Raw genomic sequence first — 27,788 nt, 5'->3', positions numbered from 1 at the left:
TCTGACAAATCTTACCCACTGTTGAAATAGGGCCCAACCCTTGCATAAAGTTGGCCCTGTCCTCCGTGTCATTGCTGAGTGCTGTGATGGAGGTGAAACTTCCAGAAGTAGAAAATACACACAGGTCAGGCCGAGCTACGGAGAACTGGATGTTGCCTGCAGGCTGCATAGCAGAGCTGAGTCCCCGCGTGAAGCCACAGCCCCTAATAGTTCCCGCACCTCAGGCCGTGTCATGGGTGACATGTGGCAGAAGCACTCCTTGGTTTGCTGTTGGAGGAGTGTCCTGGGGAGCCCGTCCTCAGCAGGCAGGCGGCTGGCAGCTGGTGTTGTGCGGCCCTGAGCGTGGTGCCGGTCATTCGTTGCTGTAGGCCTGGGTCACAGCTCCAGCACCAGCACCCCGGGGGGCAGACTTGGTCCAGGGACAGAGCGCCTCGTGGCATCGGGAGGCAACAGTGTGGAAATGGCCAAAAAGGCCTCTAAAGAAGGCTGGGTGGGGTCCTGGGGCTGCTCTGAGCACGGGATGTGCACCCCGGTCCACGTCCACTCCCCTCCGCCTGGGTGTGACTGAGTTCCGGCCTAATCAGTAATAAAGCCCTGAAGGACGGCGGCTGGTCAGATCCCGAGAAGCGCGGACCGGGCAAGGGAGGAGGCCCAGGGGGCCACGAGCCCACGGCGCCCGTTGCGTTCTGTTCTGGGGCATCGGCTGGTGCCACTGCCTGGCATCTGCTCCCAGAGGGACGGACCCCTCTTTCTCTGTTAGGACCTGGAACTCCAGGTCTTTGTGTGGTCCTGCCACAGACACACAGTAGAGGGTGCTGGGTGGCCCTGTCCTCGGTGGGGGACTCCTGGTTGGTAGATACACCCTGATGGGTGAGGTGGGGACTTGCCCGGGCATGACCCCTTCTCCCTCTGCTCCTGCCTGCAGGATGGTCCACCTCCGTGGAGATGCCCCGCAGCCTCCGTACCACTGGCCCACCCCGGCCTGTGCTTGGTGGCCCCAGTCCTGATTCTGGGGCCACTGAGCTGACCCCACTCTGAGAGCCTGGCCAGGCTGGCAGCATGGAGCCCTCAGCTCCCCAGACTTTGCCGAGGGGCCACCGGATTCCAGCGTGACCCCTGGCCTCTCCTGTCTTGCACGCTCTGCGTGGCCACTGGCTCCGAGGGGCCGGACGACCCTTGATTGAAGAGCACAGTGGACAGTCTCCTCTGACAAATTCCTTTTTCTATAGGTGATGTATTTGTAAATGGTACAGATGAAGGACAGCAGCTTTCTGTCCTGGGCTGTGAGCTCTGGGGTTTCCCCCAAATGCCCCATTGGCTGAGTGGCCAGGACCAGGGCTTGACCACCCACCTGCGGCCTGGATTGGCTTCTCCTGTCACCCCAGCCACTGGGGACTCAACAGCCTGAACACTCAGCACAGACTCGCAGAAGAACAGTGTACTGGTGGGTGAGGTGCTGTCTTCACAAGAGGTGTTGTAGGGGCCTTGTTGCCAGAGGAGGAAGGGAAGGGGGGTCTGAGTCCCGGTCAGTGAAGGAAACCGTGCCTGTCCCCTGTCCCTCGTGCTCCCGTGTCCTCGGCAGCCTGGCTGTTGCTGCTGCTTCCCCTTCCTGCTCCGGCCCTGGAGGCGGTTGCCTCCCACAGCCGACCTTCCCCGCGGCCCGGCTCAGCCCTGGGCAGGGGGGTGGTGGCCACACAAGGCTGCCGTGTGGGTCTGATCCAGGGGCAGAGGCACAGGAGCACAGGCCATCTGCAGCACTTAGTGACCAGTGGCCCCTCTGCCGGCCCTGCACCTTCTCCGAAGTGGCTCTGATCACACGGCAGGGCCCTCCAGGTGAAGGGGCTTCCGCTGGGCTAGAGGGGCTGCCGTCCACTCACCCCGGGGAGGGCTCTGAGCAGCTTCCCTGCTTCCTCTTCACCATCATAATGTCACTAGTTTCTCTTGGATTTGACCTGTCTGGGGTCCCTGAAGGTAGACCTGCCTGGGGAAGGAACATCCCATCCGAGGTGACCTTGTTCTTTTTGTTGTTGTTGGTTTTTTCTTTTGTTGTTGTTTTTTTTTTTTTTTTGAGCAAAACTCTTTGGGCAACAGAGGCAGAGGGGGCATCGAGCCCTGGTGCACCAGGGTGAGAACCGCCTGGGGGCACCTTGAGCCAGGTGGTTGGGTCTGTGCGGCTCCCTGGGGCACAAACACGTTCCTGGCCTGGGGTGTGGCACGCAGAGGGGCCCACTTCCTGGGGATCTGCCCTGGGAAGGATGGTTCTGGGGCAGCCAGCAGCAGTCCACAGAGCCCCGGGCCTCACCGGCACCCCTCCCGAGGCTCGTCCTGCAGGGCGCTCAGGAGAGAAACCAGCAGTGTGAGATTCGCTTTCTGTGCAGTCGAGCCCGTGAGCAGAGCGCTGCCTTACACACAGCCCTCCGCCAGGCTCAGGCCAACCTGTCCCAGTTGCCCGACTCCCCGGCCCCCGCCCCCTGTGCGCATGCCTGCACATACGCCAGGGTGCGCACGCGTGAGTGCCGCGCACATGCTTGCAGGCTGCCTGCCCCCCCACCCACACCCCGGCCTCGCCATTGGTATTGGTGCCAGTACTCTGTCTGAAGGCCGGGATGCAGACTGGCCTGTCTCGGACTTAACACGTGCTCTCATTTGACGTACTCTGGCTGGTTTTTGTTCGTTTTTACTGTATATTTATAGTAATAAAATCATGCAGCAATATCTCGTCCATTCCTTCCTCTGCGCATAGCACCGAGGGACCTCCGCTGTGTCCTGGTCTGGAGGCAGGACAGCTGAGGGGCTCACGGCCGCTCACACGCCCCGGCAGCGCGAGCCGGGGCTCGCACAGCCGGGGCTGTGTGGCCGCAGCCTCCGTTTCCTCGCGTGTGAGGTGTCTGTGACAGGACTTTAATAAGAGGGGTGAGGGTGCAGGAGATGGTGTGTGAGGCACGTGGGATCCTGTTGATGACAGCTGCGGTCGTCGTGCCGATTCTGGGTTGGAGTGGGGCTCCTTACGAGCAGTGGAGGAGGAGCCGGCACGTCCCGGTGTGCAGGTCGCTGCTGCAGGTGCCGTCGGTATCGCTGATCCATCCCGGATACTCGGCACCTCCCTGTGTGCCGGGCTGGAGAGGGCCGAGACACGCGAGGTTCAGGCTCCTGGGAGTTTGTGTTCTAGGCCGTGAGGCCCTGCGCGGTTTTGGTTACTGTTGGGAAGAGCGTCGGCTGGTGGTGACAGGATGGAGTCGCATGGGGTCCTTGATTTTTAACCTGTGGTTGAGGAGGGCTTCTCTGAGGAGGAATTTCGGCTGAGCAGTGCAGGATGGGAAAGAGCTGGTCCTGGAAGAGAGCCCAGTCAGCCAGCACAGCAAGTGCAAAGGCCCCGAGGCCAGAGTGAGCCTGGTGTGACCGCTGAGCAGAAAGAAGCCCAAAGTGTCTCCAGTTGCTGGAGTGTCAGAATCGAGGAGTGTCGGGGTGCAGATGCTACAGGACCTCATAGGGACAGCAAGAGTTTTATTCTGAGAGCAGTCAGAGGCTTTTCCACAGGCAGCAACTCTCTCCAGCTGTCACGTGGGATGGATTAGAAGGCCAGCTGTGGCTGCCAGCTTCCCTGCCCAGCAAGCGGCCTCCCAGGAGGGAGAGGCTGTGGTGGCCTGGAACACCCACGAAGCACAGCCACCACACCGCCACCCACCAGCAGCTCCTTTGCAAACGTGGTCCCATGCTGCCTCCCCAGGTCCCCTCTTTGACTCAGGCGCTTAATGGTGGAACCAGTGTTCTCAGCCATCTAGTCCGTGCCCCAGGGAAGGCCTGTCACCCTCGGCCCTGCAGCTGCTCGGTCGTGTTTGGGGCGACGTCTGGGTCGGACGTCTCGGAAGGGGGTGCACTGGATGTCCCTCCACTTTCCGCCAACAGACGAGGAACTTTGTTAACATCTTGTTTCAGGGAGGGGTTGGGGCGTGGGGCATCTTTCCTCTGTGCCCCCTGCCAGCCCTGGGTTTGGGTTGTGCACTGTGGCCTGGAGACACGGTCCTCTCTGGAGGGCCCTTCCCCTCACCAACATCTCTTCAGACACGGTCACTTGCCTTAGGGATCTGGCTTCTCCCTGGCAACTGTGGTGGCCCGTTTGAATCCTGGTAGAGGCCATGGATGGGGAGAGAGAGAGCCTCCCTCTTTAGATCCTTACTCCCCTGTGTGTGACATGATACCGGCACGACCCGACGTGTGAATGAGCTCCCGGTGGGTCCTTACCAACACTTGCCTGCCCTCTGCCCCCGCTCTCTTCTGCTCAGGGCAACCTTCTGTGCCCCAGAGCTTGCCCTGGCTCACTGCATGGTGAGTGCACATGGTGGTTCCTTCACCCAGCAAATCTGTACCCGCCGTGGGAGGAAAACGGAGTGTGGGCCAACTAGTGGTCGAGTGGCATCGTTGCTCTCCCCTGGACAATGTTCCCCATGCTCCTGAGCCCCAGCGATGATTCCCTTCAGCAGCAGACACAGGTATGTACCTCAGGGCCTCTTCCGTGAAAGTTGGGAGGTTTTCTGTTGTGGACACTGGTCAGGAGACAGGGTGGAAGTCTGGGGTGAGATCCTGGCTCTGGCACCAGCTGCTGGGTGCCCTTAAGGCCAGTCCTGTTCCTCTCTGCCCCAGGTTCCTCCTTGGTAAATTGGGGAGAGCCCATTTCCTCCAACCGTCCCTGGCATATGGTGTCTGACTGGGAGGATGCTTGGCAGGCTGCGCCAGGAGGGATTTAAGGTACTTCCCAGCACGCTGGCTGAGTAGCAGCCCCAGGGCTGTGCGTGGACACGGACGGTGGGGGCAGCTCGAACTATGCCAGGCCCCGCTTTCCTTGCTCTTCTGGAGTCGACCAGCAGTGACCTTGGACCGGAGTGCTTGGCTGGCGCGCGCGCAGGGAAAGGTCTTGCCCACTGGTCGCCAGGCTCCCGTAAGCCCTCCTGGGGGAGTCGCCGGCAGGGAGCGAGAGGCGAGGGCTGGTAGTGGGCAGCCTGCGGGGCGGCGCCCCCGGGGAGGCGCTGGGGGAAGGCCCGGGACCCGGCGGCTCCTGCTAGTGACGGGCAGTCGGAGCCCCAGCCCTGCAGGCAGCGCTTGCCCGAGGCCCCCGCGACCGCGCTCGGCTCGGCTCGGCTGGGCTCGACTGAGTTCGGCTGAGCTCGGCTGAGCTCGCTTGGCGCGGAGCCCCCTGGGCGTTGTGGTTCTCGGGGCCGGTGGGTGGGAGCGCGTGCCGTCCCTGCCTCTGCACACGCCCCTTCCGCGCCTCAACGACGCGTCGGGGCGCCGGGATGGGCTCGGCCCCGACGGGCATCAGCAATTGGTGGAGAGGCGGGGCCCAGGGACGCGACTGCCTGCGGATTGGTCGGATCTGGCGGGGGCGGGCCCGCGCATGCACTTAAGGAGAGGCGCCCAGGTCGAGCCGGGGTAGTGCCAAGATGTCGGCGGCAGTGCCGGAGCTGAAGCAGATCAGCCGTGTGGAAGCTATGCGCCTGGGGCCGGGCTGGAGCCACTCGTGCCACGCCATGCTGTACGCCGCCAACCCCGGGCAGCTTTTCGGCCGCATCCCTATGCGCTTCTCGGTGCTGGTGAGGACGCGGGTGGACGGGCGGGGATCAGGGCGCCGCTCGCACCCCGCGCCCGTGACCCGGCGCTCCCTTGCAGATGCAGATGCGCTTCGACGGGCTGCTGGGTTTCCCCGGGGGCTTCGTGGACCGGCGCTTTTGGTCTCTGGAGGACGGTCTGAACCGGGTGCTGGGCCTGGGCCTGGGCTGCCTGCGCCTCACGGAGGCCGACTACCTGAGCTCGCACCTGACCGAGGGCCCGCACCGCGTCGTGGCGCACCTGTACGCACGGCAGCTGACGCTGGAGCAGCTGCACGCCGTGGAAATCAGCGCGGTGCATTCGCGCGACCACGGCCTGGAGGTGGGGCCGCCGCCCGGGCCCCGCCCCCCGCCCCGGGGTTTGGCTCTGGCCCCGTGGAAGGCACCGATGGGTAACACGTCCCCCTGAGGGTCCCCTGGCCGGGCTGGGTGGGGTGTCGCTGTTTCCAGCATCAGGGTGGGGAGAGGGACCTGAGGGCAGCGGTGGGAGAGGGGGGCCCGGGGTTCCCTCGGGGCTGTGTTCCATCTGCCTTGCTGCCTGCCATTGCCAATCCTGGGAGTGGGGAGTGGGATCGGTGGGGGGATGGGAGAGGGTGGTGGCTCCTGGGGAGGTGGGAAACTAGGGCTGCGTTCAAGGGCCGGGACCTCATGGTTGGGGTGATGAAGGCTCTTAACGGTTTGTGGGTTTTATTTATAGTCTGGAGAACTGGGAGTCACACTTGGGGTGTTTGGGATTCACGAGTGGAAGAGGGAGCATGGGGAGTGAACTGGGGGGGCTTCCTGCCAGCGGATGGGGGCTGGAGTTAGAGGACGCAGAGGGTGGAAGATGCATGGGGTCAGCTTTGAAACTTGCTTGGGGAGTGAAGGGGCTGCACTGCTCCAAGGGTGCCGCTGGCTTGCGCCTCACTAGACCCCGCCTGGGTCTTCCATTACGTCCTTCGCAACCTGGCTGGCCTTGTCCTGGCCTGGCAGCTCACAGGCCCCTCCTGCTAGGGCTGCACCGTTGGCGTGGGGCCTGGTCCCACTCTGGTGTCCTCTCCATGCAGGTGCTGGGGCTTGTGCGGGTTCCACTTTACACCCAAAAGGACCGAGTTGGTGGCTTTCCCAACTTTCTGAGCAACGCCTTTACCAGCACTGCCAAGTACCAGCTGCTCTTCGCCCTCAAGGTGCTCAACATGATGCCCGAGGAGAAGCTGGCTGAGGCTTTGGCTGCTGCCACAGAGAAGCAGAAGAAAGCCCTGGAGAAGCTCCTCCCATCTTCCTCCTGAGGTTGATTCTATGCTGCCTGTCTCCTGCCCTCCCCTGGTCCTATCTGTGCCCTAAACTCTTGGGGGAATGACTGCATGGGGCGAGGGGGCATCTTGTCCTCTCCATCACCCCACCACCCCGAACAGCTACTGGGTGGTGGCCAGGTTAGTGGGAGCTCAGCCCACCCCGATCAGGAGGTGGCTTGTTTGCACTGGACCTGGCTCTCCAGGCTCAGGACATTCTCTCCTACTCCAAGGCTCTAACCCTCCTCCACATGAGACACATGGGCTGGTGGAGGGACCACCCAGTTACCCAGGTGGGTAGGTGCACACACACACCCTTAAGTCCATTTATTCTTGTGGAGGGATGCCTTTGAGTCCTGTCACCAGCCAGCCCCAGGGCCTAGAGAAGAGCTGGCCCAGTATTGTGAACTTTGGTGGTGGTCATTAGCTTTGTTTTCTGAGCTGTGTCAACTGAGCGGTGAGGCTTCAAAGCCCCTTTACCCCATTGGGGCCCAGTCCCCCCCCCCCCCAGGTCAGTTGGGGCCACGAAGCCCAGCTGTAGATGGAGTTGGTGAAAGAAAGCAAAGTCCGGTCTTGGCTGCTCTCTGTGTTCTCTGGTTCTGGCCACAGGCCCAGGGCTGGGTGCATGAGGGGTCCCCCTTTCCCACTGCCCACGGACTTCAGGGTGGGAGCCAGGCCTGAGTGCTGTGTTCCATTCAGCACGGAGCTGATGATACAGGTCTCCCGTCCCTCTGGTCACTGTGGCACTGCCCCCTCAGACCTCGCTGGGCCCTGTGCCTGGTCTGGGGTTCCTGGCTACACCTGGGCTGAGGTCGCTGCCCTTTCCTTGGCTTTGAAAGCCTCCCTTTCTCCATTCCCATCACAGTCCACAGGCCGCTCCAGGACCTGGTATGGAAGCACTGGCCGAGTGTGCAGAATGACAACAGCAGAGCCACCACAGATGGGAAGGTCACCACTGGCCGTCTCCTACGGCCCTCTGTCTGCAAAGACTCCTCAGTGAAGCTAAACCAGTTTGCACGGCACCTGCTTGGTCTGGTAAGGAGAGCTCTGCTCCGGCCCAGCCTGAGCGTCTGTTCCACCTTAAAGCCTCGGTGAAGCAGTCAGCACGTGTGGGCAAAGGCACTTCGTTCTGTAAATAAAATACCTGTACCTCGTTCCTCTCTCATTTCCTGGGGCACCGGGGCCACGCGTGCGTCACCCTTCAGACTGCTCTGGTGGAACCGAGGGGGCTCTGAGCGCACGTAGCTCTAGCCCCAGGGGAGGGACAGAACAGGAGAGGGCAACCAGTCTGCCCTGCTCTTAGCGTGGTGGTCTCTGTCCTGGCAGAGGGGGCTGGGTCCCAGTGAGTTGCTGAAGGGGGGAGGGTTGCCCCTTGCTTTGGTTTGTCAGCCAGTACTGCATGTCGCATGACCAGAACAGAGTCCCTCACCAGCAGATCTTAAATTTTATTTTCCAGCAATGACATCCGCTACCCAGGCGCCCAGTCCTTTCATTGTGGCGCCTGTGGTGTATGGGGGCCCGCTGTCTCCCCGTGGCCCTGCCTGCTCTGGGCCTGACCCCCCGCTTCTGGGCGAGAGGCCCTCGTCCCGCCTCTGCGTGGGCCTCACTGCCCTGTCCTGCCTCTGCCAGCTGCTCCGGGGGCCTGATCCTCTGGCCCCCGCTCGCGCCCGGCCTGCTGCAGCCGCTTGCTCACTGCCCTCCTGTCTTCCAGGCACACAGCTTCAGGGTGGATCGGTCACCCAACGTCAGATTCTGAGAAGGGACAGGGAAGACTGAAGTGGGCACTCGCTGCTGCCCGGTACACCCTGCTCTCCGGCCTGGGTCCTGGGCTGGCGGACACTCACCGTCCCTCCCAGCTAAGGCTCCCGCCAGTTCTCCTTCCCGTTCAGCACTTGCAGCTTCTCCAAGCTCTGGGTCACTGAGCATAGCACTCGCCCTGAGGATGGGAGCAGTTAGTTGCTGCTTCATGAGTGTGGGAGGGTGGGGGAGGTGCCTAGGAATGCGTGACCTTGAGGACAGTGGGCTATGGTAGAGCTGTCTCGGGGGTCTGAGCTGACTAGGATTCCCCGTTTACCCACTTCTGGCCCCAGGATGGGGATGAGGCCACCGGCTGTCGGACACTTTGGGAGACTCACCCATTTCCTGGACTCGATCCTCCAGTGCTCCGGAAAGCTCGGGGAGGCTCAGAGCCTGCAGGGAAGCCTGCCAGCCTTTGGAATCTGTGGGGCAGAGAGCCAGGTGGGCCTAGGGCTTGTGTGGTCACCACAGGCCCCGCCGCTTTGTCCTGGGCTGCTGACGCCAGGGGACCCACCCACTGTCAGTACCTGCTTGACACTGTTCTATCAAAATGTGTTCGCCTGCTTATTTTTCCAAAGCACTGACTGGAGGGTCAATCAGGGTGCAGCCCCAGGAATGAAAGCGTGAGGGTCCCTGGCTGACAGTCAGGCTTGACCCTGGGTAGCCCCGACTGCAGGCTGAAGAAGTCACAACATTGTGGAGGACGTTAAGTCCCACCCCAGGGAGGCACGGTAAGGAAATGGGCTGGATAGGAAGCCCTCACCCTGGATCTCTTGCAGGGAGGGAGTGGGAGGGTCAGTGTGGTAACTGCTGGAACGGGTGGTAAAACCTGGCCTGGGGCAGCATCCATGCGATCCGGGACCAGGACAGCGTTCTTACCAGCCGTGGGGAGGGCCGGGCCCTGGGGGAGCCCTCGGGTGGACTCTTCCTGCTTCACTCTGGCTGACAACTCGGCTTGACAAGCTCTGCCAGACACAAGGCCAAGTGCTGGTGAGGGGGAGGGTGTCCTCCCTGGCCCCAGCAGGGCAGCACGTACCCCCACCTCCCTGAGTGGCCAGTGGGGCTCTGCCTTCAGGGCAAGCACACCAGGCACCTTCGGGGACAAGCCCTGAGGGCCCGAGCGCTTCGTTGCAGATGCTTGGGGCCCCATCTGCTGCCTGGGTCTGCCCTGTGGAAAGGAACAGCCACAATGAAACGGATGATGGTGGCGAGTACTCCAAGACGCCTTTAAGAACCACCACCTGGTTGAAGAATCTGGAGGAATCGGCGACTCAGGGTCTGGCCCGGGAGCAGCTCAGATGCCCACTCACCGCAGCTGGTCCAAGACGAGCGCAGCGTCCCGGGCCAGGGCCCAGGTCTCCTGCAGCTGGGCGTGCACGTCCTTCCGGGCACCGTCCTGCTCCAGGAGGCAGCTCTCCACCACCGCCCGCAGCTCCTGCTCCTGCGACACCTGGCCTCGCATGGCCTCCACCTCCTCACAGCGCTGCAGACGGAGAGGCGGGGAGGGGGGGTGGCAAATGACCAGGGCCACTCAGGCTGGGTCCCCCTCAACCTCTCTGTGCCATACCCACTCGCTCTCAACTCCCACTCTCCTGGGCTGGAGGAAGGGAGCGCCTGTCTCCACCTTGGAGCACCCCCTGCTTTGGATCCCTACGCTTAAGCCCAGTGACATCCATGCCAGCTGCTTGTGCTCTGCCCTCACCCTTTCTCTCCTATGTCCAGCTGACCTCCTGTCCAACGTCCCCTGCCTTTGTGAGCCGTCTTCCTGGAGGCCTGCCTGTGCATCTCCACATTTACACACAAGCAGTAATGCTTTCTGTCCCAACGCCCGCCCTGGCTGCTTCTCCCTACTCCCCCTGGGTATTTGTCCCCACCACTCGGTCTCCACAAATGTGTCGTCCCTCACTGCAGGTGGGTGTCCAGGTGCCTGCTCCGCTCACCACATACTTTGTGCAGCTGGATGGCCAGCTCCTGCATCTCAGCTTCTAGCCGGTCGGCATACGCCAGCTCCAGAGCATCGCTGGGTGGCCGGGCACTGCTGTGCCAGCGGGCAATGGCAGAGGTCATCTTCCTCTTAGGCCCAAACAAGCTGCAAGGGTGAATGAGAGAATGAGGATCTGCTGTGTGTGGAGTTGCCAGGGAGGCCAGCCTTCCACCAAGACAGCCCCCTAGGAAAGATTCCGATTTTGAAAGGGCACAGTGGTCCCGGATCCTGGGACAGATGACAGAAACAAAGGGTCTTAAGAAGTGACCACAGCAGGGGCTGGGCTGCCCTGCCCGTTTCCTTCCCCGGCCTGGCTGCCGCTCTCCCTGAACAGGGAGCTCAGGCCGGCCGGGGCTAGGCTGTGACTGGCCGCCTACCAATCGGGAAGCTCTCCAAAGTGAATGGTAGAAAACCTCTGGGTGCCCTTATCACAGCACTGGCAGCCAGGCCAGCCGGGGCACCAGACCCAGGCCTTCGGCACCTCAGCTAGCTGCAGCCGGAAGACCAGAGAGAGGACAGCTGGCTGCAGAGAGCAAGGGGACGCCCAGACAGGACAGGTGGTTCCATCGGAGCGTTGGGCAGTTGGGAGCTAAGCGACCCCCTCATGTTTGGCTGAAGCGAGGGGGGCGTGGCCACAGAGGCCCCTCTGCACTCACGTGATGCCGATTTCCTTCAGGTCGCTCTCGGTGAGGGTCAGGAAAATGCGGAGGTCCACGTCCTGCTCCTCAAACACCTGCAAGTACTTGAGACACCCAATCTGCTCCAGCAGTGTGGCGAGGTCCTGGATGGAGAGCAAAGGAGCCGGGGTGGGTCAGAGGATGGGTGGGCCACCAAGACACGGGGGCCAGAGAAGACACTGCTTTGGTGCAGATTCTGTCACCGCATCCACCTAAGCCGGGTCAGCCCTGTGGACCCCCCCAGGTTCTGCGGTGGGTCACCTCTGACTGCAGCCCCCTCCTCTGCAGCCTCAGGCAGAGCAGGTGGTCCAGAGATACTTCCCACCTGCCTGTGTCCCTGCAGCCAGTGTCCTTTCATTACAGCCTGGACACCGTTCGTGTTCACATAGGGCAGGTCTGCAGGCAACAAACTCTTAAGTCTTTTTTCTACCTGCGGCCTTCTTAATTTCTCCTTCACTCCTGAAGGACAGTTTCTGCTTGGCTATAGCATTCTTGGTTGGTTTGTTTCTTCCATTAATCTGACCCTGTCATCAAATGCCCTCTAGACCCCATGGTTTCTAATGGGAAATTAGCAGTTAATCTCATGGGGGTTCCTTGTATAAAGACTCCCTTCTCTCACTCCCTTCAAGATTCTTTTGGTTTTGGACTAATTATGATAGATCTAGGCGTAGATCTGAGTCTAACCTACTTAAGAGTTCACACAGCTTCTTGGATGTGCAGATTCATGTTTCTGATCAAATCTGGGAAGGCTTGGCTGTTTTGAAACATTTTTTTATGCTCCCGACCTCATTCTGGAACACCATTATGTGTACGTTGGCTGCTTGATGGCGTCTCCTAGGTTTCTGTCCATCCTTTCCTCTCTTCTCTGACACGATAATCTCAATGGATCTAGATCATGCTTGTGGGTCCTTCTGTGCACTCCCATCTGCTCTTGAGCCCTCTCTTGGAGCTTTCATTTCGGTGATTCTACTTTTCATCTACAGATTTTCTGTTTTTATTTCTATCATTTTGTTAATATTCTCTATGTAGATACGGTTCCCTTTAGCTCACTGAACATATTTTAAGAAGCTGATCTAAACTATTTGTCTTGGGGTGCCTGGTGGCTCAGTCGGTTCGGCATCCAATTCCTGGTTTCAGCTCAGGTCATCACTGCACGGTTTGAGAGGTTTGTGTTTTTGAGCCCTGCGTCAGGCTCTGCCCTGACAGTGCGGAGTAGGCTTAGATTTCTCTCTCTCTGCCCCTCCCTGGCTCTCACACGCATGCTCACTCTCAAAATAGAGAATGAAACCTTGAAAGAGCCCAGCTTCATTTTGCCCCCTGCGGTGGCTGTCACAGCTACCTTGGTACTGGGGTGAGGATGGGAACAGGGCAGGTTAAAGCGCTACAGAGCTTTCCGTTCTTCCGGACAGTCGGCCACTTCTCATGAATAAAAATGTTCAAGTTGCTCAAAGCCTTTGGTTGATTCGTTTTTGCTACTCTGACCACTTCTGCCAGTTTTTTGTTGCCTTTAATGGAGGAGTAAATTTTCAAATGTTGTCACTCTGCCAATTTCCTCAACCTACTTTCTAAAACATCCTTAAGAACCTATCGCCCACTCTCCCATCAAGACGCGTTTAAGAAACTGAAAGGTGTAGCCCCTCGGTGGGCCTGGGAACACAGGCGCTGGAGACGGCTCCCGGGAGGCGTCACAAGGAGAAGCCAACAAGATCACCAGCTTGTAGTGAACAGCAGAGCTGTGACGTGAACAAATGGCAAAAAATGAATTCTTTCATCTTTGTACCGCTTATGCTCCCAGAAAGTAAGAGAACATGATGAACAGACGGTGGGCGGCTGTGCCATACCAGTAACCCCTAAGAAGCTGGGTGAGCCACAGCAACCCACGAGGGAGGCAGAGATGGCAGTTTTCATCAAGTTCCACTTCATCTCCGCTTCACGTGCATCTCCTCACTGACTCCCGACAGCAGATCTAGATCGGTCCACTTTTTCTCCTCTCCAGGCTCAGGGAGGCCGAGGAGAGTACAGAAACCAAGGAGAGAGACAGATCCCTCCTATGGAAAGGGATGGAACAGAAACCCTGCACTGGCACTCGTGGCCATGAGGAATCCTCTCGGCCTGAGCAGCCTCACAGATCATCTGGGGGAAACCATCTCCACACTCTCTCTCGACGGGGCCCAGCCCATCCTCAGTGCACAGTAAGGGCCTTGTGAAGCACTACACGTGCCACGTTTCTAACTGCGTAACTGCCAGTTTCACAGACGATCTCACCTGGGGTCCTGAACAGAGAGACCTCTCCGTCTGGGAAACAGATCCTGGGGAGCAGGCTGCACCAGCTGGCCCAGTGCTGGCGGGCCACTGGCCGTCACTGTTGCTGTAACGATTCTTGGTCTTCATGTAACTTTTAGTTTGCTTGCGAACCGAGCTTTGACACGCATGATCCGAATCCTGTGGTGAGAAGGGTGTGTCCAGAGTTAACACCAAGGGGCCGCATCCACTCTACTCTCTGCCCCACGATCCCAGTTGTGAAACGCCCCCAGCAGCCAGAGAGGCTTCGCTGGTGACCCGCACCGTGGTCTGCGTGGCCCAGATCCGTGGAGGGCAGCCAGGACTTTGCGTGTCTGATGTGCACAAAGTACCGGTCTCCAGACTCACCCTCTCCAAGGAGGCAGCCCCCGCAACACCAGCAAAGGGGAGGGAGGCGGGAGATCAAGAAAGGAGAAGCTTCACCTCGTTGCTCTCCAGAGAGGCCTCACTGCTGACTCCTGGGGCTCTCGCCAGGCCCTCGCTGCTGCTGCTGCGCCTTGCGACCCCCAGGTTGGCACAGAAGGCGTGCTCCTCTGAAAACAGTGAAGATGGGAGAGCCTGACCACAGGTCTCACTCGCGGGAACTCCCCAGAGCCCAGCGTCCACTGCATTCACCAGCTCCTGAAACAGCTCACTGGTGTCTTCTGTTTCACGCGGCTGCCTGGCCCAAGCCCTCGCACCTAACGCGACGGGGGGTTTGCCCATTTCGTTCACTGATAAAGCCAAGCGTCTAGAACGGCGCTTGGCGCACTCGGCACTCAGTAAACGGCTACTGAACAAACGACAGGTAACACAGCAGACGTTTCCCTGATGGCTCACCAGTCAAGGAGCTAACCTTGTCTGGGACGACCCCCCAGACGCCGCGTGGAGAGACACTGGGCCAGAAGCTGCACCCCACCTGTCCCCTGCCGGCTTCTGGGTCCTCACAAGAGCCAGGGCCCTTCTGTACCCTTCGCCCCACCGTTCTCTACCAGCTGGACCCACCACAGTCCCATGCCCCCGGGGGGGGGGGGGGGCAGCACACAGGAGCTCCTAACTCCAAGTGAGCCCTCAGCCGGGGTGGGTGTAGAGGGTGCACGTACCCCGACTGCTGCTGCTGCTGCTCTCCACATCCCGGTCGTTGATTGGGGAGGTGACGTCCCTGTAGCAGAGGCCGCCCGCCTCCAGGGGGTTCTCATCACTGCTGTTGAAGGTGACATAGCCCCGCGGAGGCACCTGCTCTGTGGACACGAGGGGGGGCCATAAGCCCACATGAGCACAAAAGAGACAGACTCAACCACCCGAGAGGACCTGCAGCATGGGGGAATGGCCAGGATCCAGGCAAAAGCTGAAAGAAAACTCCTAACTGGCCTTTCTCCCTCCCGTTCGCTCACCGCAGTAACCTGGACACAACCATGCAGTCTGCAGGAGGGGAAACGAACTCTGAAGGTCTGGAGACCAATGTGTGTCCCCGGACAAGCGCATGTGGGTCAGGGCCGGCACCCGCTCCACCACACCGTGCTGTTGCTTTCCCAAGTGGACGAAGCAGGAAACGGACAGCTGTGTTTACAGATTTCTGAGCCAAAGGGAAACCACAGCACTAGTGGGAAATGTCATCTCACAGGCACCAGCCTTCACACTTCCTGTGACTTTCCAACACAGACATCCAGGGGCTCCTCCTTGGGTCGATCAACCCCAACCAGCAAGATCTGGCTGAGCAGGAAGGTGGCAGGCCCTGGGCTAAAAATTAACAGCAGTAACACCAAGTTACATAACCTCTGAGTGCATCTGCCAGGAAGAAAATGGGAGAAAAGACAATACAAACCAGAGGGTTTAATTCCGACTTTGCCCCTGCCTCTTCCCCAAAGAAAGTATACTTAATTGCAGAGAGGCGACTGGCTGGTGGCGACATGGGTAACTTATTTCCTTCTTTACACCTTTCTGAAGCAATCAAGATTTACAATAAGAAGAAAGGGAAGGGAGGGAGGAAGGAAGATCAGCACGTGCTATTTATCATTCAGAAGTGTTTTTTCAGGGCTCCTGGGTGGCTCAGTCAAGTAAACCTCCCGACTCCTGATGTCAGCTCAGGTTGTGATCTTGCAGTTCTGGGATTGAACCTTGTGTCAGACTCTGCCCTGAGCCTGGAGCCTGCTTGGGATTCTCTCTTTCTGCCCCTCACCTGCCCTCTCTCTCTCTCTCCAGAAAATAAGTAAATAAACATTTTTAAAGAAGTGTTTTTCCACTGCTGGTAAAGAGAATAATATGCACTTACAGAAAATTTAAAAAGCACAAAGTGTGGGGCGCCTGGGTGGCTCAGTCGGTTAAGCGTCCGACTTCGGCTCAGGTCAACGGACTCCTCAGAAGACACACACTCTGCCACTCAAGGACAACGGCCCAGCCAAATGCCCCAGAGCTCTGTGTTTGTAAAAGCACCGCTCTAGGAGAGAGGAGGCATGCTCTCATCCTGTAGCAACCTGTCCACAGCTGGGGGGTGGCTTCCCCAGTGGCCCAGTCAGCCTACCCCTCCGTTGGGTAACAGGAGAAGGTGGGGCTGGAGCTCCCAGACCGGCGCCAAGACTCCTCTCTAAGGGGCAGAGAAGGGAATCAAGCTACTGTATACTCTTCACTGAAACATGGTCTCCTGTGACTGGAAAAGTTTGTCTCCCAGCCTGGGGGTGATCACTCATGAGAGGAGCCCATCCACGCAGCCTGATGGACCAGCAGGCTTGGCCTGGCCACCGCGGGTGACAGATGCCAAAGAAGATGTAACACACCAGGGTGCCTGGATGGCTCAGCAGGTTAAGCGGCTAACGCTTTGTTCCGGCTCAGGTCATGATCTCACGGTTTGTGGGACTGAGCCCTGAGCCAGGCTCCAGCTGACAACTCAGAGACTGCTTGCGATTCTCGCTCTCTCTTCCCCTCTCTGCTCCTCCCCTGCTCGCGTGTGCTCTCTCTCTCTCTCAAAATAAATAAAACGAACTTTAAAAAAAGGAAGATGTAACTAGAAGATCTCACTTACACGGAGTCTGATCACTGGGGCCAGAACAAGAGCACGAGCACCCCCTGCACTCCTCGAGAGCACTGAGCTCAACCTGAGGAGCTGACAATTCGTGAATAAACTCAGGGCTCGGGTTCTAGCCCACCAGGTGCACCATCCGACAATTCTCAAATCCAGCACTCTGAGAAAAGAGAGCAAGAGCCGGTCCAGCTCTGGCTGGCGATGGGGCAGAGACTGGACCTGAACATCTTCCTGGTACTAGCTGTCCCACCACGTGATGAATGAAATCCCAGCTCTGCTATATTTCCACCGCTAAAGAGAAAGTTCTATTTGTGATTGTAACCAGTGGAAAGGAAAATCAAAGGACGAACCAAAACCCAGAAACTAGCTAGAGGTTAGTCTTTCTATCACTGTAATCAATCTTGAGTCCTGGCGCTGCAGCGCCCGCCGGTGGCCCACATCTCAGAAGGCTGAGAACGGTCCCTTGCGGTCAGGCCGGCCTCTCAGGAGGCACGGCCACAGAGCCATCAGGAAGTGGGAGCGCTCACCACAGCACGGCTGCTGCATCTTGCCTCCGAGGCCGATGGCTGTGATCCTGGCCAAGGCTCGCGGCCCCTCATGGATGCTGAGGCCCTTCTTCCGACAGGGCCTCTGTCTCTGGGGAACAGGGCAGGATTCATCCGAAGAGCTTAGATCTTCAAATTTTTCTGTGGGTCAAACACCAGAATTAAGACATTTTGTTCAGTGATGGACTAACTGACGAATCCTCATGGTACACACTGGAAGAAAATCATCGTTATTGATCTTCACAAATTAAGAAGAAAAAAAAGTGTGTTTCCCACGATGTCCCTTGAAAGAAATACCACAATGGGCCAGTCCACTGCTCAGATGGGCCACGGGGACATCTGGGCAGAAAGCAAGCTTGCTAAAGCAAGAGTCTGAACTGAACAAGTTTGTCACGATGAGGGAGTCTTAGTTCTTATTCCTTTTTGTCCAGGTTTCCAGAATTTCTTAACAAGCGTCTCTTCACAGACCTACGGCAAAATCACAACTTCACGACTGTATATTCTCAACCTGCACTTTGGGGAAGCAAGTGGCACACGGCAGCCGTGTGTGCCAGGTGTGGGGAAGCACCGCGCATCACCGCCCGTCAGAGCTCGAGGGCTCGGTGCGCTCACAGCCATCTTACAGCTCTCCAGTTTTCCAGATCTCATCACACCTGCAAGGCAAAACTCATGAATTTATCAGCATAAGGTTGCCATCTGGTAACACTTCACTCTTGGGCTGGTACGCTGGGGCTCAGCCGCTGCAGGACCCCCCACCCACCCCCCGCCCCCCACAACCGCCCTGGGAACTGGAGTTCATCACAAATGATCCGAGGCCAGGAAGGGAGCCAGGCCGAGCCAGGCGGTGGGAGGGGAGCAGTGCAGTCTGGCGTGAACGGGGCAGCGATGGCCTTCAAGCGAGGGAGTTACTGACTCAGGATCCAAACGTGACCAGGGACCCCAGGCGGGCCATCGTCTCTCTCCCCGACTCAGCTCACTCCCTGCCCTCTGGGTTCGATGCCACCTGGAGACTATGGTCCCACCCAGTCAGTAGATGGAGGAGTCAGAAGGAATAAAAGGACGAGAGAGGAGGGACAAGCAAGGCCAAGGGCGGCTCTGTGAATCTGCACCTGCCCCCAACACCTCCTCTGAAAGCTGACGAATCACCAAGGACTACAGACAGAGCCAAGCGATCCCCACGCTGCCACAGAATAGGAAGGCAGGGAGCACCGCTGACCCCTTTTCCTTGCTCCAGCCCAGAGGAGACACACCCACTTCTCTTCCCGCAGAGACTTCCTGCTCATGCAGACCTGGTCTCCGCAGGGAGCAAGTAGATCTAGAAGATTACCACATACAAGAGAGAGAAGTGCCAACGCTGCCCCCAGAAAAAGTCCATTCTGTGGCAGGAATACTGAAGAGTCCCGGCAGAGGGGAAGCACAGCCCTGGAGAACCAACTTGAAAATGTACGTGGGACGTGAGGGGGCAGAACGGCCCCACTCCTGGAAGGCACCTTTTGGAAACCGAACAGTGAACAGAAAAAGCGAGCAGGTGAAGTTCAGGATCTGACAAGACAAAAACATATCAAGGACACACAGGCTTGGCCTAACTACATCCCCGTCCCAAGAAAACCCACAAGAAACAAACCAAACCCATCCAGTAAGGACTCCTCTCGAGACACTGGGGAGGAGGGAGTCCCGAAGCAGGGCCCTCACTGCAGCCGGACCACCAAGCCCTGTGGGTGAAGTGCTCCAGCGATCCATGAGCACAACTACTCCAGGGAGGAGGCAGAGACAGGCTGGACACCAGCGACTGAAGACGCTAGTTCCCCAAACCACCGTCATAAAGGAGGAGGTAAGAAAACTCTAACACTTTCTGTGACGCTCTGAGTGGATAATTTGTTTAAGTAGGCTCTCCACACAACACGGGGCAACCCTGGGATCAAGAGTTGGATGCTCTATAGACTGAGCCACCCAGGTGCCCCAGAGGCGGATACATCCTTAAACAAGCATCAGAGGATAGGAAAAAGCACCCTGACTTAGAAATCCAAAACTGAGACCAAAAAGACACAGGCATGTGCACACAACTGTGAGAAAGGAAAACGGAATCCAGGAAGTAAGTGGAAAACTAAGGTCAGTGGGGCACCTGGCTGGCCTGAGGTGGTAGAGCATGTAACACTCGATCTCAGAGTTGTGAGTTTGAGCCCCACGTTGGGCACAGAGATTACTTAAAAATAAAATCTTAAAAAAAACAAACATCCAAACACCAAAGGTCAAAAAATTAAAATGAAGACTCAGTTACTAGGTGCCCAAGGAAGAAGAGATTTGGATGGAAAAGAAGTACTTCAGGAAGAAAATCACCAAAGAATGAATGAGATCAAAAATGTAAGACAGGACTGAGACAGAAGACAGGCAAGATGGGAAAATGACAGGGGAAAATAACCAATGGAACTTTTTAGAAGGATGCAGACAAAAACAACTTGGCAGACCTAAGTAAGCTTGAAATCCTGAAATGAAAGGATTTCCTAGGAAAGTACAGTTTACCAAACTTGGCCCTGTGAAATGAGAAAGCTTAAGCAGATCAATTTCTGCAGAAGAAACAAAAACTTAGCAGGAGCCACCTCACAAAGAGAGACCAGGCCCAGATGGTTTCACAGGAGAATCCTTCCAAACCTTCCCAAACCACAGGCTACCAAGACGCCTGGGTGGCTCAGCTGGTTGAGCTTCCAGCTTCAGCTGAGGTGATGACCTCGCGGTTTGTGAGTTTGGGCCCCATATATCCAGCTCTCTGCTGTCAGGGCAGAGCCCACTTCAGATCCTCTTTCCCCCTCTGTCTGTCCCTCCCCTGCTCACACTCTCTCTCAAAAATAAAGTTTAACAAAAATGAACTACTGGGACCTCATCAAAATAAAAAGCTTCTGCCCAGTGAAGGAAACAATCAGCAAAACTAAAAGGCAACCGACAGAATGGGAGAAGATATTTGCAAATGACATATCAGATAAAGGGTTAGCATCCAAAATCTATAAAGAAGTTATCAAACTCAACACCCAAAAAACAAACAATCCAGTGAAGAAATGGGCAAAAGACATGAATAGACACTTTTCCAATGAAGACATCGTGATGGCCAACTGACACATGAAAAAATGCTCAACATCACTCATCATCAGGGAAATACATATCAAAACCACAATGAGATACCACCTTACATCTGTCAGAATGGCTAATGTTAACAACTCAGGCAACAACAGATGTTGGCGAGGATGCTGAGAAAGAGGATCTCTTTTGCATTGTTGGAGGGAATGCAAGCTGGTGCAGCCACTCTGGAAAACAGTATGGAGGTTCCTCAAAAAAAAAAAAATAGAACTACCCTACGACCCAGCAATGGCACTACTAGGCATTTATCCAAGGGATATAGGTGTGCTGTTTCGAAGGGACACATGCACCCCAATGTTTATAGCAGCACTATCAACAATAGCCGAAGTATGGAAAGAACCCAAACGTCCATCGATGGATGAATGGATAAAGAAGATGGGGTATATATATTATGATGGAGTATTACTTGGCAATCAAAAAGAATGAAATCTTGCCATTTGCAGCAACATGGATGGAACTGGAGGGTATTATGCTAAGTAAAATTAGAAAAAGACAAAAATCGTATGACTTCACTCATATGAGGACTTTAAGAGACAAACCAGATGAACATAAGGGAAGGGAAACAAAAATAATATAATACAGGGAGGGGAACAAAACAGAAGAGACTCATAAATATGGAGAACAAACTGAGGGTTACAGGAGGGGTTGTGCGAGGGGGGATGGGCTAAATGGGTAAGGGGCACTAAGGAATCTACTCCTGAAATCATTGTTGCACTATATGCTAACTAATTTGGATGTCAATGAAAGGGAAAAAAAAAGTAAATAAATTCTTTATCAAAAAATAAGATAAAATAAAATTTTAAAAACTCAAAAAAAAAAAAAAAAACAAACCCACCACCACAAGGTACCAATACTGCATAAACTGTCCCAGAGCACAAAAAGGAAAACTTTCAAATTCTTTGTATGAAGTACAATACTGATACCTACACCTGATAAAGACAAAACAGAGAATCACAGACCAATACCATTTATAAATGAACAGCCATACAGAAACACTAAATAAAATACTAGCAAACAGAATCCAATATTGCATTCAGAAAATAATATACCACATGGGATTTCTACACAGCAAGTAAAGTTGGTTCGTTATTGGGAAATTTATTAATATACTCTATTAGTAGATTTAAGGAGAAAATTAATAATCATCTCCACAGACGCTAAAAAAGCCTTTGACAAAATTCAACACTGATGGCTGTAAACAACACTCAGGAATATAGAAAATGACAAACTCTTTCTCAACATGATAAAATATATGCACACCTTACTCTTAAAATCAGCGTCTTACCTAAGGTGGCATTTCTGCTAAGGTCAGGACCTGGTGAATGCCCACTATCCCCACTCTGTTCGACACCTAACCGAAAGTAGGAGCCAATGTAAATGAATGAAAGAAACCAGATGTACAAAAATCAGAAAGAAGTAGTAAATCTATCTCTATGTACAGATTATATGGTAGCATACCTGGAAGACCCTACAGAATCAATAAATTCAAACAATGAAAGAATTCAGCGGAATATAAAACTGGTGTGTACAGACATCAACAGCCTTCATAGTCACAGACAATAAGCAGAGGATAAAATGGCAGTGAAACCCAACCCAAAGCAGCAACAAAGAAAATCAGACACTTGGGAATAAAAAGTTCTATGCAAAATGTCTATGAGGAAAGATTTTAAACCCTCCAATAGACACAAAAGATGTCCCTTGTCTAGAGAGTCCGACTCAACAGCATGAAAGGTAGTTCATTTATAAATTTGCCACAATCTCAATAACATGCTCTTTTTAAGCAGCTAGACAAGCTGGTGTTCAAGTTCACACACACAAAACAGCAAGAGCTATGGAATACTGAAAAGGAAAGGCTGCAGGGGGGACTGGCCGGACGAGAGGCAAAAAGCCTCTGCATATTTACAACAGCGGAGGTCTGCAGTATGAACAGACAGACCTGGGGAACAGAACAGAGGTCCAGAAACAGACCTGGACACAAAAAGAAATTCAGAATATAGCACAAAGATAGCTTCTCAGATCACCAGGTCAAAGATGGACTGTTGAATAATTTCATGAAGCCAAGACAATGGGGAAGCCATCTGAAAAAAACCACACGTCACACCATGCATGACAATAAAGTATAAATGGATCAGAGAGCTGAATATAAAAAATGAAACCATGGAAGTACCAGAAGAAAACGGACAAATTCATACACAACCAAGGCACAAAGACCTTCTGTGACCCCAAATCTAAAGGCAGTACAAGACTCAACTTGACTACATAAAATTAAAACATTTCATGTGGCAATAAGCACCACAAGCAAAGTCAAGAAACTGTAAGCAATCCCCTTCGTGTGGCCGCCGTGCCACCTCTCCCCGGGCACCCCGGCATCCTGTGCACACCTTCAGCCTGGCAGGAACCGCTCTACATTCTAACGTCTCTCCTATCAGACCAGCAAGCCTCAACCTCGACTGTACAGTGGAGTCACAGGGAAAACAGAGATCTCCTGTCAAGGCTGCGAGAGCCAAATCTCTGGAGGAGAGGTGGGAGCTGGGGCCAGGGAGGTGGGGGGGGGGGGGTCTTCCTCCCTCTCCCCTCCTGCCCCGCGGAACTCCAGCAGAGGGCACAGAAGCAGATACCTGGGCTCCGATAGAGGTTCTTGGGCAGAGTAGGAGAGTGAGCGTCTATCAACCCCACGATCTTCATGTGTCCATACTGCTTGGCCAGCATCCGGGCTGTGGCTCCACTGTGGTCTCTCGTGTCCACTCTGACTCCCTGTGAAATTCATGAAAGAACAAGTACTAGGAACCTCCCCCGTAAAGCACCCTCACTTCCCTGGATGCAGACTCTGGACTCCAACCAAAAAGTACACTGGATTCTCACCACCCTGGAAAGGTCTTGCCCTGGGCCCTTAACAGCCCCACATCTGCGTAAGAAAAAGGCGAAGGCTCCTTAAGGACAAGGTGGGGGGTGCTGGGGAGGGGCTTGCTGGCAGCAGTCTCGCCACCAGAGAGCCGTGGCAGCTCTCCAACCTCATTCTTGGGCTTTCCAAGCCAGGCAGACAGGTACTTAAGGGAGAGGCAGGCACTTGCCCCAGGTGGGGAAGGGCGCACTGCAGGCAATGAGGCCAGAGCCTGACCTTCACCCTTTGAATCTGGCCATGCCCGACTCATTCCACTTCTCTTCACACAGAGAAAACCGCAGACAACAGCTTCACTAGGGAAGCAACTTTTAAAAGTCACAACCACAATGACAGCACCATCCTTCTGAAGGAGAGTCTGGGAGTTTTTATCCAAAGGCCTAAAATGTACTTCTGGTCTTCAGCACAAATGTTTCCAATCCTATGACTCTCTCCTAAGGAAATTACCCCAAATAACAGAGAAAGCTTGTATGACATAGGTGTCTGGTAGAACATATTTGCAGTAACAGAAACCTGGAGACAGTGTAAATGGGGGAGGAGTCAGCTATGTTATGGCCATAAACGCTGGTATTTACAAATAATTGGTATAACCAAGTTTTTGAAAGGACCATAGTATGTCTTTACAACATATAAGATATAAGGTGTCCTTATGAAGAAGAGAAGAAGACAAGGACACACTGGGGACACAGCCATGTGAAGACAGAGGCAGGGACTGAATGATGCGTCTACAAGCCAAGAAACACCAGGAGCCACCAGAAGTTCAGAGAGAAAAGGAACCATTCCTCCCCAAAGCCTTTGGAGGGGATGTGGCCCTGCTGACACCTTGATCCTGGACTTCTGGCATCCAGAACTGTGAGAAAATAAGTTTCTGTGTTTTAAGCCCCCCAAGTTTATAGTAAATTGTTAACAGCAGCCACAGGAAACAAATACACCCATTAATGTGTGAATGGTTAAATGAATTAAGGCATATCACTACTATCAAGTACTGGATCAGAAAGAATGAGGCAGGTTTCTCTACTGATGTGGAAGTACGTTTGTGATATTTTGCTAACATTTAAAAACACACTGCAGAAGTCTATGTATCCCAGTTTACGTAGCAGGATTTCACTTATGTAGAAGTCTGTTCAGAGTTATTAACACTCTGGGATGGGGAAGTGTGAGAAAACCTACAGAAGTCTTTTAATGCATATTCCTAAAATTTCTATTGATTTTCCTGTAAGTTTTATTGTTTGGCTGTTTTTAAGCCTATAGGTTATATTATTTTCATTTATATGTTTTTTTATTCTTTGAGAGAGAAAGAGAGGGAGAGCATGAGCTTGAGCGCACAAGTGGGGCATGGGCAGAGAGAGAGGGAGACACAGAATCCGAAGCAGGGTCCAGGCTCTGAGCTGTCAGCACAGAGCCCGGTGCAGGGCTCGAACCCACCAACCATGAGATCATGACCGTGAGCCGAAGTTGGAGGCCCAACCAACTGAGCCACCCAGGCGCCCCACAGATTATTTATTTTTTTTTTAACGTTTATTTATTTTTCAGACAGAGAGAGACAGAGCATGAACGGGGAGGGTCAGAGAGAGGGAGACACAGAATCTGAAACGGGCTCCAGGCTCTGAGCTATCTGTCAGCACAGAGCCCGACGCGGGGCTCAAACTCACAGACGGCGAAATCACGACCTGAGCCGAAGTCGGCCGCTTAACCGACTGAGCCACCCAGGTGCCCCCATAGATTTTTTAACATCATGAAAATATGGGGGTACCTAAGTGGCTCCGTCAGTTGAGTGTCTGACTCTTGACTTTCTCCCTCTCTCTCTGCCCCTTCCCTGCTTGCTCTCTCTCAAAATAAATAAGAAAAAAAATCATGACAATGTATACATTATACAGGCACACCTCAGAGACACCACAGGTGCAGTTCCAGACTGCTGTGGGAAAGGATCGCAACAAACCAAGTCAAGTGAATTTTTTGGTTTCCCAGTGCATATAAAAGTTGTATTTACACTATACGGTGGTCGTATATTAAGTGTGCATTATGTCTAAAAAACAACAACATGGGGGCACCTGGGCGGCTCAGTTGGTTAAGAGCTGGACTCTTGATCTTGGTTCAGGTCATGATCTCACAGTTGTGACACTGAGCCCGAAGTTGGGCTCTGCACTGGGAGTGGAGCCTGCTTAAGATTCTCTCTCTCCCGCTCCCTCTGCTCCTCCCCCAGTGCTCTCTCTCTCTCTGAAAACAAAACAAAACAAAACAAAACGAAAAAACAATGTATATACCTAAATTAAAAAATACTTTATTGGGAGGGGCGCCTGGGTGGCTGTCGGTTAAGCGTCCTACTTTAGCTCAGGTCATGATCTCGCAGTTTGTGGGTTCGAGCCCCACATTGGGCTCTGTGCTGACGGTTCAGAGCCTGGAGCCTGCTTCAGAATCTGTGTCTCCCTTTCTCTCTGCTCGCCACCTCCCCTCACCTCCCAGCTGGCAGTCTGTCTCTCTCTCTCAAAAGTAAATAAACATTTAAAACATTAAAAAAAAAAAACAAACTTTATTGGGGTACCTGCTTGCTTCAGTCAGTTTAGCATGATCTCAGGGTTGTGAGTTCAACCCCCATGTTGAGCATAGAGCTTATTTAAACAAACAAACAAACAAACAAACAAACAAACAAACAAACACTTTCTGCTAAAAAAAAAGGTATCAACTGGCTTTCCAGCAAGTCATAATCACTAACTATAGATAACCATAACAAGTATGACAGTAACGAAAAAATGTGAAATACTGTGGGAACTACTAAAATGTGACCCAAGGGGCACCTGGGTGGTGCAGTTGGTTAAGCGTCCCACTCTTGATCTCAGCTCAGGTCATGATTTCACAGTTTGTGAGTTTGAGCCCCACACTGGGCTCTCTGCTGGTGGCATAGAACCTGCTTGGGACTCTGTCTCTCCTTCTCTCTGCCCCTCCCCAGCTTGTATACTCTCTCTCTCAAAATAAATAAATAAATAAAAACTAAAAATAAAATGTGACCCAGAGACATAAAGTGAGCAAATGCTGTTACAAAAATGGCATCAACAGATTTGCTTGAAGCAGAGTCTCCACAAACCTTCAATCTGAAAAAAAAATGCAGCATTTGCGAAATTCAATACAGTAAAACAATAAAATGAGGTGTCCCTGCACATTCATAAATTATAGGAGGATTTCCACACCATATTGCTATTATTGAGGATTTAAGACAAGTTTTATATTTTAAAATATTTTTCAGACCTTATTTGTTTATGCACTTTTACAGGTTCATGGAAAGGCACAAAGAAGTTATTAAATCATTGATAAAAAGCTATTTAAGGGCACCTGTGGGGCTCAGTCATTTAAGTGTCCGACTCTTGATTTCCACTCAGGTCACGATCTCATGGGTCATGAGATCGAGCCCCATGTCGAGCTCTGCACTGACAACACAGGGACTACCTGGGATTCTCTCTGCTCCTCCCCTGCTTGTGTTCAGTCTCTCTCTCTCTCTCTCTCTCTCTCTCTCTCTCTCTCACAAACAAACAAACAAAAGCTATTTAACAAGGAAAAAGTTTGTAACTATGAGAGGTGATGGATGTTAACTTACTGTGGTATTACACACAATATACACAAAATTCAAATCATTATGTAGCACACCTTAAACTTACATAATGCTGTATGTCAATTTTATCTCAAGAAGAGTGGAAAAAATATTTTAAAAATAAAAGATTAAGCAAAAAGGAACATGATTAGGGGTGCCTGGGGGGCTCAGCCAGTTAAGTGCCCAACTCTTGATTTCCACTCAGGTCATGATCTCATGGTTCATGGGTTCAAGCCCCATGTCAGGCTCTGTGCTGCCAGCTCAGAGCCTGGAGCCTGCTTCGGATTCTGTGTCTCCCTCTCTCTCTGCCCCTCCCCTGCTCATGCTCTGTCCCTCTCTCTCTCTCAAAAATAATCTTCCATCTTCCTAATCTTCCTTCGTTTCTAAGTTCACTACTCATGAGCACGTTTACTTTAAAAGTATAAAAAAACGAGCTTTCCATTTTAAAAGCTTCAACCCAGCAGTCTGGTGTCTGAGGGCGGAACCAATGAGGCTCAGTGCTCTGGAGGATAAACCAGCAAACATTAAACGTGTACACACCTCTGACCCAGCAATTCCACTTCCAGGAATTTGGCCTCAGGAAATAATTAAGGACATACACTAACATTTGGGATGTTCCCATCAGCATTTAGCATGGTCAAAACCATGAAGACCCTAAAATGAGAAATCAGTGAACTAAGTGAGATCTGTAAAGTGGAACACCAGTCCCCCATTTATATGACAGGTCCAAGTATATACGTATTAATATGGACGGGGTGCCCAAGACATCGTGAAGAGAAAAAAAAAAAGCATATTACAAAACGTTTTGTATAACAGGACTCCACTTTAACTTAAAATATTTATTTAAAAAAAAAACAGGAGGGAGCACCCAGGAGGCTCAGTCAGTTACATGTCCAAACTTGAGCTTAGGTCATGATCTCAGAGTTTTCATGAGTTCGAGCCCCGTATCAGTTCTGTGCTGACAGTGCAGAGCCTGCCTGGGATTCTCTCTTTCAAAATAA

The 27,788-nt window shown here is 53.9% G+C and overlaps 3 protein-coding genes across 14 annotated transcripts in view; 2 read left to right on the top strand and 1 right to left on the bottom strand.

Moving 5' to 3' along the window:
• MGRN1 (mahogunin ring finger 1) overlaps window positions 1-2,713 on the top strand; it is a 54,885-nt gene extending 52,172 nt beyond the window's left edge. For 2 of the 4 annotated variants that reach the window (XM_042922410.1, XM_042922409.1), the window contains one exon: window positions 926-2,713. In XM_042922410.1, the coding sequence (XP_042778344.1) occupies window positions 926-1,038 (113 nt within the window). In that variant the 3' untranslated portion in view covers window positions 1,039-2,713. The remainder of the gene's footprint in view (window positions 1-925) is intronic. The other 2 variants (XM_042922413.1, XM_042922412.1) reach the window with 1 other exon arrangement.
• Window positions 2,714-5,178: 2,465 nt separating this feature from the next.
• Window positions 5,179-8,029, top strand: NUDT16L1 (nudix hydrolase 16 like 1). 3 transcript variants are annotated; one of them, XR_006197874.1, is made up of 4 exons: window positions 5,179-5,588; window positions 5,665-5,995; window positions 6,650-6,872; window positions 7,740-8,029. XR_006197874.1 is itself a non-coding variant. In XM_042922428.1 (4 exons), the coding sequence occupies exons 1-3, from the start codon at window positions 5,439-5,441 to the stop codon at window positions 6,869-6,871; spliced, it is 633 nt and encodes a 210-aa protein (XP_042778362.1). In that variant the 5' UTR covers window positions 5,241-5,438; the 3' UTR covers window position 6,872; window positions 7,740-8,029. The 3 variants fall into 3 exon arrangements, 2 of the variants coding, with proteins under 2 accessions (XP_042778363.1, XP_042778362.1); XM_042922428.1 differs by having other exon boundaries at window positions 5,241-5,588; window positions 5,665-5,925; XM_042922429.1 differs by lacking the exon at window positions 5,665-5,995 and having other exon boundaries at window positions 5,239-5,588.
• A 272-nt stretch (window positions 8,030-8,301) lies between these two features.
• ANKS3 (ankyrin repeat and sterile alpha motif domain containing 3) overlaps window positions 8,302-27,788 on the bottom strand; it is a 33,560-nt gene continuing 14,073 nt past the window's right edge. For 5 of the 7 annotated variants that reach the window (XM_042922405.1, XM_042922402.1, XM_042922408.1 and 2 more), the window contains 12 exons: window positions 22,924-23,059; window positions 17,159-17,317; window positions 14,716-14,853; window positions 14,057-14,166; window positions 13,598-13,774; window positions 11,312-11,436; window positions 10,619-10,760; window positions 9,982-10,154; window positions 9,551-9,636; window positions 9,010-9,093; window positions 8,719-8,810; window positions 8,302-8,626 (listed from right to left, as the gene is read on the bottom strand). In XM_042922405.1, the coding sequence (XP_042778339.1) occupies window positions 8,731-8,810; window positions 9,010-9,093; window positions 9,551-9,636; window positions 9,982-10,154; window positions 10,619-10,760; window positions 11,312-11,436; window positions 13,598-13,774; window positions 14,057-14,166; window positions 14,716-14,853; window positions 17,159-17,317; window positions 22,924-23,059 (1,410 nt within the window). In that variant the 3' untranslated portion in view covers window positions 8,302-8,626; window positions 8,719-8,730. Of the gene's footprint in view, window positions 8,647-8,718; window positions 8,811-9,009; window positions 9,094-9,550; window positions 9,637-9,981; window positions 10,155-10,618; window positions 10,761-11,311; window positions 11,437-13,597; window positions 13,775-14,056; window positions 14,167-14,715; window positions 14,854-17,158; window positions 17,318-22,923; window positions 23,060-27,788 lie in introns of all 7 variants that reach the window. The other 2 variants (XM_042922403.1, XM_042922404.1) reach the window with 2 other exon arrangements.

The sequence above is a fragment of the Panthera leo genome, chromosome E3, assembly GCF_018350215.1.
Source record: "Panthera leo isolate Ple1 chromosome E3, P.leo_Ple1_pat1.1, whole genome shotgun sequence".
Lineage (NCBI taxonomy): Eukaryota > Metazoa > Chordata > Mammalia > Carnivora > Felidae > Panthera > Panthera leo.
Note: the sequence above shows the minus strand (reverse complement) of the source record. Positions and strands in the feature narration are given on the sequence as shown.